Below are 10,402 nucleotides of genomic sequence, written 5' to 3'. Positions count from 1 at the left end.
CACCTTCTATCATGGCAGCCATTATGATACCATCCCCATTGTTCATACATCCCATGATGCTAGCCCCTGTTGATTATGACACGATCCCCATTGATAACAGCCTTTATGATACCACCACATATGATATCACCCCTTATAACTCGACCCCCATTGAAAACACGCTTTATGATACCGCCACCTATGATACTGTACCTTATGACACGATCCCCATTGATGACACCCTGTATGATACTAACCACTTTTGATATCACCCCTTATAACACAACCCCCATTGATGACACCCTTTATGATACTGCCCCTTATGATACGACCCCCATTGATAACACCCTTTATGATGCCAACACATATGATATCATCCCTTATAACACGACCCCCATTGATAACACCCTTTATGATACCAACACATATGATATCATCCCTTATAACACGACCCCCATTGAAGACACCCTTTATAATTTTGCCACCTATGATACCGCCCCTTATGACACGATTCCCATTGATAACAGCCTTTATGATACCGCTTCTTATGAGACAATCCCAGTTGATAACACCCTTTATGATACCACCACATATGATACCACCCCTCATAACACGACCCCCATTGAAGACACCCTTTGATACCGCCACTTTTGATACTGCCCCTTATGACACGATCCCCATTGAAGACACCCTTTATGATACCACTCCTTATGAAACAACCCCCATTGATAACACCCTTTATGATACCAACACATATGATATCCCCATTGATACCAGGTGATATGATATCACCTTATAACACGATCCCCATTGATACCTTTATGATACCAGCTGATATGATATCACCCCTTATAACATGACCCCCATTGATGACACCCTTTATGATACCGCCACCTATGATACCGTCCCTTATGACACAATCCCCATTGATACATGTATCACCCCTTATAACATGACATCAATATTGTTTTTTGCAGTAACCTAAATATGGTTGGATGGCGCTATCCGCAGCTTTGAATCCTACAGATTAATTTTCCTCAACGTTTTCCACAGGGAAATGCTTTGATAAGTCGCTAATTTTTTGTGGTAACTTAAATAAAATGTGGAGGGATGGCGCTATCCGCAGCTTTGAATCCTACAGATTAATTTTCCTCAACGTTTTCCACAGGGAAATGCTTTGATAAGTCGCTAATTTTTTGTGGTAACTTAAATAAAATGTGGAGGGATGGCGCTATCCGCAGCTTTGAATCCTACAGATTAATTTTCCTCAACGTTTTCCACAGGGAAATGCTTTGATAAGTCGCTAATTTTTTGTGGTAACTTAAATAAAATGTGGAGGGATGGCGCTATCCGCAGCTTTGAATCCTACAGATTAATTTTCCTCAACGTTTTCCACAGGGAAATGCTTTGATAAGTCGCTATTTTTTTGTGGTAACTTAAATAAAATGTGGTGGGATGGCGCTATCCGCAGCTTTGAATCCTACAGGTTCATTTTCCCTCAACATTGACAGGTACAACTCGGTGTCTAAAAGGTGTAAACACAATCAATCATTTAATTGGACTAACAACAATGAACAGCTTTCACAGATGAGGAATGTCAAGGTGACGAGCAGGCAGGTGAGGACTCGGCGGCGTTAGCGCCGTTAGCGCCGTTAGCGCCGTTAGCGCCGTTAGCGACGTTAGCGGCGGGCGTCGTCCATCTGTACTGTGCTCCAATCAAAGGAATCTGCAGGAGGAAGTAAACAGGAAGCAAGTCAACATGCCTGCTGTATCGCCAGTTACATCAACCAATCGTTATAAGCTCTTAAACTCTGGGCTGTTACCATAGCAACACAAATATAACCACGCCGCCCCCCCACCCCCTGTATTGGGGGTCCGTAGGGTTGAGTACGTTCCACAGTGGATTCATTACCTGGCTCCTCTTGGCTTCGTTTCCCCATCAAACCAACAAAAGAGTTGACTTTATGCCCTGGAAAAAGAAAAATACGCACATTTAAGCACTCCCGAGGACTTCCGGACTACTGCCGAAACTTTTTTTAAAATTTTGTTTGTATAGGAGTATAGAAGTTGGAAAGACATCCGATACCAACAGTCGGTCAGTCGGCATTTTTACTTGCAAATTAATTTGAAATTCTGCCGTATTTAGTACGCTAAAAATGAAAAATGAAACAGTGGACCTTATTGAGGAATATAATTTTACATACATAATTGTACATTATGTGATGTGGCTCAGGTGGTAAATCCCCCCCCGCTAAAACATAAGTGAAATTAATTTTGATTTGTCAGTCTGGAAAGGGTATAAAGCCATTTTTGAAACTTTGGGACTCCAGCCAACCACGGTGAGAGCCATGCTCCTTATCCTCCTTCAGTTGTGTTGTCATTGACTTAATATTTTCATGTGTTTGATGATCTGAAATATTTATTTGTGCGGTACTTACTTTTGCGGGGAATCTGTGAATTGGCTGTGCGAGGAAAGAGGAAGGAATTAGCATGACGCAGCAAACGGCACTAAAAAATGCGTGGTGGTGAAGTGTTACCCATTGAGCGCTTGCCCATCAGGCCAACAAACTGATGCGGCCTTGGCTTTCTTGTCATCCTCAGAAGGATTTCTCTGAATGGGTCCCTGGAAGGCCAGCCAAGCTGTGGAGAGAAGCAAAAAAAAAAAAAAAGATAACGACATTGATTGTAAAAAAAAAAAAAAAAAATTCCCACACCCCCCCATTCCCCCATCCAGGGAGTCATAATCCATACGCATTGGATTTTTTATTTAATTTCACTGCACCTTTTAAAACTCTTTTGTGTTGCTATGGTAACTGGTAGTTATGCATGTGTCAATGAACCCCTGCTATTTTTTTGCAGTAAAGTAAATAAAATGTGGTTGGATGGCGCTATCCGCAACTTTGAATTCTACAGATTCACCTTCCTCAACATTTTCCCGCGTTGAAATGCTTTGATTAGTTGCTAATTTTTTACGGTAACTTAAATAAAATGTGGTTGATGGCGCTATCTGCAACTTTGAATTCTACAGATTCACCTTCCTCAACATTTTCCCGCGTTGAAATGCTTTGATTAGTTGCTAATTTTTTACAGTAACTTAAATAAAATGTGGTTGATGGCGCTATCCGCAGTTTTGAATCCTGCAGATTCCCTTCCCTCAACATTTTCCAACATGGATGTTTTGACAAGTCACAATTTTTTTGCAGTAACCTAAATAAAATATGGTTGGATGGCGCTATTCGCAGCTTTGAATCCTATAGATTCACTTCCATCAACATTTTCCAGCAGGGAAATGCTTTGATAAGTTGCAAATTTTCTGCGGTATCTTAAATAAAATGTGGTTAGATGGCACTATCCGCAGCTTTTGAATCCTGCAGATTAACCTCCCTCAACATTTTCCTGTGGGGAAATACTTTGATAAGTCGCAAATTTTTTTGCGGTAACTTAAATAAAATGTGGTTTGATGGCGCTATCCGCAACTTTGAATTCTACAGATTCACCTTCCTCAACATTTTCCCGCGTTGAAATGCTTTGATTAGTTGCTAATTTTTTACGGTAACTTAAATAAAATGTGGTTGATGGCGCTATCCGCAGCTTTGAATCCTGCAGATTCCCTTCCCTCAACATTTTCCAACATGGATGTTTTGACAAGTCACAATTTTTTTGCAGTAACCTAAATAAAATATGGCTGGATGGCGCTATTCGCAGCTTTGAATCCTATAGATTCACTTCATCAACATTTTCCAGCAGGGAAATGCTTTGATAAGTTGCAAATTTTCTGCGGTATCTTAAATAAAATGTGGTGGATGGCGCTATCCGCAGCTTTTGAATCCTACAGATTCACCGTCCTCAACATTTTCCTGTGGGGAAATACTTTGATAAGTCGCTAATTTTTTGCGGTAACTTAAATAAAATGTGGTTGATGGCGCTATCCGCAGCTTTGAATCCTGCAGATTCCCTTCCCTCAACATTTTCCAACATGGATGTTTTGACAAGTCGCAATTTTTTTGCAGTAACCTAAATAAAATATGGTTGGATGGCGCTATTCGCAGCTTTGAATCCTATAGATTCACTTCCATCAACATTTTCCAGCAGGGAAATGCTTTGATAAGTTGCAAATTTTCTGCGGTATCTTAAATAAAATGTGGTAGGATGGCGCTATCCGCAGCTTTGAATCCTACAGATTCACCTTCCTCAACATTTTCCTGTGGGGAAATACTTTGATAAGTCGCTAATTTTTTGCGGTAACTTAAATAAAATGTGTTTGGATGGCACTATCTGCAGCTTTGAACCCTAGATTCACCTCCCTCAACATTTTCCCGCGTTGAAATGCTTTGATTAGTCGCTAATTTATTGCAGTAACTTAAATAAAATATCGTTTGATGGCGCTATCTGCAACTTTGAATTCTACAGTTTCACCTTCCTGAACATTTTCCCGCGGGGAAATGCTTTGATTAGTCGCTATTTTTTTTTACAGTAACTTAAATAAAATGTGGTTGATGGCGCTATCCGCAGCTTTGAATTCGGCAGATTCATTTCCCTCAACATTTTCTCGTGGGGAAATGCTTTGATTAGTCGCAACTTTTCTGCGGTAACTTCAATAAAATGTGGTTAATGGCGCTATCTGCAGCTTTAAATCCTGCAGATTGAGAAAATGTGCATTTTAGGGACTACCCGTGTGAGTGTGGACACGGTCAAAGTGTGTCCATTTCAATCTCTTCCCAGTATGCATTAGTCTGAGAGTTTGAGATATGGAACTGGGGGGCTCGGGGAGGAGGAGGGGGGGGGGTCTAATGTCTTGTAATGATTTATTGTTGGCTAATTCATTTGCAGAATGGGTCGAGCCCACTGTTTCGGCTTCCGATTGGCATCCCTCCAGTTCACAATGTCAAAGAGCAGACGTGCCGTTCATATCAATGAAGCCTCATACTGCAATACCCCCCCCCCTCCACCCCCCCCACCCCCCGTTGGAAAAAGATATCCCCATCAAGTCATGGAAAGATCTACTTTAGCCACACTTTCCTTCTATTTATGTTGGCGCCATGCTCATTTGGAAAATGAGCGTCATTTAGTTGCTATTAAGTCCTTATCTTAGCATTTTGGGTGGCGTTAGCTTGTTTACAATCAATATTATGTTGTCATAATTCACAAAAAAAATCATTTGGTACTGTGAAAAAAAAAACGTCTGGACATAAAACATACGTACATGACACCAAAAACCTGTTTTATTTATTAAAAATCTGACATAACTAATTATTAATAACTAAACAAAATAATAATAAACATAAATATGTATATATTAAAAATGAAATATTATTTAAAAAATAAATATTATATTGAAATAAATACCCAATAATATTTCTGAACATATATTGAGAATTTATTTATTTTAAATCTGACATAACTAATTATTAATAACCCAAGAAAATAATAATAAACATTTTAAACATATATATTAAAAATGAAACATTATAAAAAAACATAGTTATATTGAAATAAATACCCAATAATATTTCTGAACATATATTCAGAATTTATTTATTTTAAATCTGACATAACTAATTATTAATAACCCAAGAAAATAATAAACATTTTAAACATATATATTAAAAATGAAACATTATAAAAAAACATAATTATATTGAAATAATTACCAAATAATATTTCTGAACATATATTCAGAATTCTACTACAGAAAATATTCATTTATATGATATATAAATATTAGGAAAGGTAATTAAATGATTAATCATTAATATTTACAATCAAACCTTTTATTAAATATTACAAATAGTATGTCAAAACATGTTGCAGTTAAAAAATAAATGAAGATTTTTAATAAATTTAATTTTTTTTTCAATATTCTAAGTAAATAAATATACTATAATATGAGTAAACATATTGCAGTTAAAAATAATTTAAGAAACATATTTGTATTATAGATACATTAAAAAGGTAAATGAAATATGTGTTTAAAAAATATTTAAAATATTTTACAAATACACTTGATTAATATAAAATTTAAAAATATTAATATTAATATAATATAATATATTATATAATAATATAATTTTTACAAGACTAAAATTAAATAAAATAAAAATAAATATAAAATATGAATATAAATGTATTGCAATTAAAATGGCAAAATTCATACAAACATAACCATATTGGTGCATAGAGTATACATGACTAATTTAAAATGTATTTTTTATTTTATAATAATACATCATACATAATCCATCTCCATCTGTTCTATCTATTCCAAGTTAACGTTTCTTTACTGAAATAGAAAGTGAAAATAAGTACGATGCATTCAGTGGTCGTACCTGAATGTTGTCGCTTGTCCAAAAGTCCTCGTCTTCTCTCAGGTTGTCCTCACAAAACATTTGAGCCACGGCGAGGAAAAGCATGAAAAGTGTCAAAAGGCGCAAGTGCATGATGCCAAAGTTGTTGTTGGCCGACTTGGATTTTGTTGGAAAGGATTGGGATGAAGAATTGGAATAAGAAGTAGAAAGGAGGTGCGAGTATTGTGGAACTGGAATATTGGGATGAAAGTAAGAAGTAAAGCCGCCGTGTTACTGCGTCCTCTTCCTCACTGAGCCATGGCGCGTCTCCATTCACTCATGCTGCTCCCCGCTCGGAGGTGCTTATGTGTGTGTGTGTGTGTGTGTGTCGCACACACACACACACACACACACACACACTCCGATACAGCCTCAGCCTTCCCAAGTAATCAGATTACATTGTACACTTTAGCTGTCATTGATCATCTCACTTCCATTGGCGAGACTTTCATTCCATGGTCTATATCAGGGGTGGGGAAACTACGGCCAGGGGGCCACATTCGGCCACATCCAGTGTTTGAGGGCGGTGATTTTTGACAAAAAACGTAAGTATGTCGTTTTTTTCATTTTTTTCAACTTGCTTCGAATGCACTTTTTTGGTGAAAAAACAAGGGAAACCTCACACATGCTCAACAGGGGGCCCAGAAGCCCCCAAAAATGGCATAAAATGCCAGATTTTGAATTTGGTGATTTTTGAAAAAAACGTATGTCGTTTTTTTTCATTTTTTCAACTTGCTTGAAATGCACTTTTCTGTTCAAAAATAAAGATGAAACCTCACACACGCTCAACAGGGGCCCCAGAAGCACCCAAAAATGGCATAAAATGCCAGAGTTTGAATTTTGTCATTTTTGACAAAAAACGTAAGGGGTTAGTATGTCGTTTTTTTTCATTTTTTCAACTTGCTTGAAATGCACTTTTCTGTTCAAAAATAAAGATGAAACCTCACACACACTCAACAGGGGCCCCAGAAGCACCCAAAAATGGCATAAAATGCCAGAGTTTGATGGAGTTGATTTTTGACAAAAAACGTAAGGGGTTAGTATGTCGTTTTTTTTCATTTTTTCAAGTTGCTTGAAATGCACTTTTCTGTTCAAAAATAAAGATGAAACCTCACACACGCTCAACAGGGGCGCCAGAAGCACCCAAAAATGGCATAAAATGCCAGAGTTTGAATTTTATCATTTTTGACAAAAAACGTAAGGGGTTAGTATGTCGTTTTTTTTCATTTTTTCAACTTGCTTGAAATGCACTTTTCTGTTCAAAAATAAAGATGAAACACCACACATGCTCAACAGGGGCCCCAGAAGCACCCAAAAATGGCATAAATGCCAGAGTTTGATGGGGTTGATTTTTGACAAAAAACGTAAGGGGTTAGTATGTCGTTTTTTTTCATTTTTTCAACTTGCTTGAAATGCACTTTTCTGTTCAAAAATAAAGATGAAACCTCACACACGCTCAACAGGGGCCCCAGAAGCACCCAAAAATGGCATAAAATGCCAGAGTTTGAATTTTGTCATTTTTGACAAAAAACGTAAGGGGTTAGTATGTCGTTTTTTTTCATTTTTTCAACTTGCTTGAAATGCACTTTTCTGTTCAAAAATAAAGATGAAACCTCACACACACTCAACAGGGGCCCCAGAAGCACCCAAAAATGGCATAAAATGCCAGAGTTTGATGGAGTTGATTTTTGACAAAAAACGTAAGGGGTTAGTATGTCGTTTTTTTTCATTTTTTCAAGTTGCTTGAAATGCACTTTTCTGTTCAAAAATAAAGATGAAACCTCACACACGCTCAACAGGGGCGCCAGAAGCACCCAAAAATGGCATAAAATGCCAGAGTTTGAATTTTATCATTTTTGACAAAAAACGTAAGGGGTTAGTATGTCGTTTTTTTTCATTTTTTCAACTTGCTTGAAATGCACTTTTCTGTTCAAAAATAAAGATGAAACACCACACATGCTCAACAGGGGCCCCAGAAGCACCCAAAAATGGCATAAATGCCAGAGTTTGATGGAGTTGATTTTTGACAAAAAACGTAAGGGGTTAGTATGTCGTTTTTTTTCATTTTTTCAACTTGCTTGAAATGCACTTTTCTGTTCAAAAATAAAGATGAAACCTCACACACACTCAACAGGGGCCCCAGAAGCACCCAAAAATGGCATAAATGCCAGAGTTTGATGGAGTTGATTTTTTACAAAAAACGTAAGGGGTTAGTATGTCGTTTTTTTTCATTTTTTCAACTTGCTTGAAATGCACTTTTCTGTTCAAAAATAAAGATGAAACCTCACACACGCTCAACAGGGGCGCCAGAAGCACCCAAAAATGGCATAAAATGCCAGAGTTTGAATTTTATCATTTTTGACAAAAAACGTAAGGGGTTAGTATGTCGTTTTTTTTCATTTTTTCAACTTGCTTGAAATGCACTTTTCTGTTCAAAAATAAAGATGAAACACCACACATGCTCAACAGGGGCCCCAGAAGCACCCAAAAATGGCATAAATGCCAGAGTTTGATGGGGTTGATTTTTGACAAAAAACGTAAGGGGTTAGTATGTCGTTTTTTTTCATTTTTTCAACTTGCTTGAAATGCACTTTTCTGTTCAAAAATAAAGATGAAACCTCACACATGCTCAACAGGGGCGCCAGAAGCACCCAAAAATGGCATAAAATGCCAGAGTTTGAATTTAGTCATTTTTGACAAAAAACGTAAGGGGTTAGTATGTCGTTTTTTTTTCATTTTTTCAACTTGCTTGAAATGCACTTTTCTGTTCAAAAATAAAGATGAAACCTCACACACGCTCAACAGGGGCCCCAGAAGCACCCAAAAATGGCATAAAATGCCAGAGTTTGATGGAGTTGATTTTTGACAAAAAACGTAAGGGGTTAGTATGTCGTTTTTTTTCATTTTTTCAACTTGCTTGAAATGCACTTTTCTGTTCAAAAATAAACATGAAGCCTCACACACGCTCAACAGGGGCGCCAGAAGCACCCAAAAATGTCATAAAATGCCAGAGTTTGATGGAGTTGATTTTTGACAAAAAACGTAAGGGGTTAGTATGTCGTTTTTTTTCATTTTTTCAACTTGCTTGAAATGTACTTTTCTGTTCAAAAATAAAGATGAAACATCACACACGCTCAACAGGGGCGCCAGAAGCACCCAAAAATGGCATAAAATGCCAGAGTTTGAATTTTGTCATTTTTGACAAAAAACGTAAGGGGTTAGTATGTCGTTTTTTTTCATTTTTTCAACTTGCTTGAAATGCACTTTTCTGTTCAAAAATAAAGGAGAAACCTCACACACGCTCAACAGGGGACCCAGAAGCACCCAAAAATGGCATAAAATGCCAGAGTTTGATGGAGTTGATTTTTGACAAAAAACGTAAGGGGTTAGTATGTCGTTTTTTTTCATTTTTTCAACTTGCTTGAAATGCACTTTTCTGTTCAAAAATAAAGATGAAACCTCACACACACTCAACAGGGGCCCCAGAAGCACCCAAAAATGGCATAAATGCCAGAGTTTGATGGAGTTGATTTTTTACAAAAAACGTAAGGGGTTAGTATGTCGTTTTTTTTCATTTTTTCAACTTGCTTGAAATGCACTTTTCTGTTCAAAAATAAAGATGAAACCTCACACACGCTCAACAGGGGCGCCAGAAGCACCCAAAAATGGCATAAAATGCCAGAGTTTGAATTTTATCATTTTTGACAAAAAACGTAAGGGGTTAGTATGTCGTTTTTTTTCATTTTTTCAACTTGCTTGAAATGCACTTTTCTGTTCAAAAATAAAGATGAAACACCACACATGCTCAACAGGGGCCCCAGAAGCACCCAAAAATGGCATAAATGCCAGAGTTTGATGGGGTTGATTTTTGACAAAAAACGTAAGGGGTTAGTATGTCGTTTTTTTTCATTTTTTCAACTTGCTTGAAATGCACTTTTCTGTTCAAAAATAAAGATGAAACCTCACACATGCTCAACAGGGGCGCCAGAAGCACCCAAAAATGGCATAAAATGCCAGAGTTTGAATTTAGTCATTTTTGACAAAAAACGTAAGGGGTTAGTATGTCGTTTTTTTTTCAT

At 37.1% G+C, this 10,402-nt stretch overlaps 1 protein-coding gene across 1 annotated transcript; it reads right to left on the bottom strand.

Moving 5' to 3' along the window:
• Nucleotides 1-1,486: 1,486 nt before the first annotated feature.
• Nucleotides 1,487-6,589, bottom strand: tac1 (tachykinin precursor 1). Its single transcript, XM_058047149.2, has 5 exons — nt 6,306-6,589; nt 2,517-2,619; nt 2,418-2,441; nt 1,892-1,948; nt 1,487-1,705 (listed from the first exon to the last, which is right to left on the bottom strand). Exons 1-5 carry the CDS (start codon nt 6,414-6,416, stop codon nt 1,659-1,661), a joined length of 342 nt encoding a protein of 113 aa, XP_057903132.1. The 5' UTR covers nt 6,417-6,589; the 3' UTR covers nt 1,487-1,658.
• Between the last annotated feature and the right edge of the window lie 3,813 nt (nt 6,590-10,402).

The sequence above is a fragment of the Doryrhamphus excisus genome, linkage group LG7, assembly GCF_037039965.1.
Source record: "Doryrhamphus excisus strain RoL-2023G ecotype Guam linkage group LG7, RoL_Dexc_Guam_v1.1, whole genome shotgun sequence".
In the NCBI taxonomy this organism is placed as follows: domain Eukaryota; kingdom Metazoa; phylum Chordata; class Actinopteri; order Syngnathiformes; family Syngnathidae; genus Doryrhamphus; species Doryrhamphus excisus.
This window is presented reverse-complemented; position numbering and strand designations above follow the sequence as displayed.

What these genes read in the sequence shown, in the direction of transcription:
- tac1 (XM_058047149.2), bottom strand. Translation starts at nt 6,416, where the DNA reads ATGCACTTGCGCCTTTTGACACTTTTCATGCTTTTCCTCGCCGTGGCT. An exon ending in TTCACAGATTCCCCGCAAAA is followed by an intron (nt 1,949 to 2,417) that starts GTAAGTACCGCA and finishes TTCTTTTTCCAG; the next exon opens with GGCATAAAGTCAACTCTTTT. An exon ending in ACGAAGCCAAGAGGAGCCAG is followed by an intron (nt 1,706 to 1,891) that starts GTAATGAATCCA and finishes TTCCTCCTGCAG; the next exon opens with ATTCCTTTGATTGGAGCACA.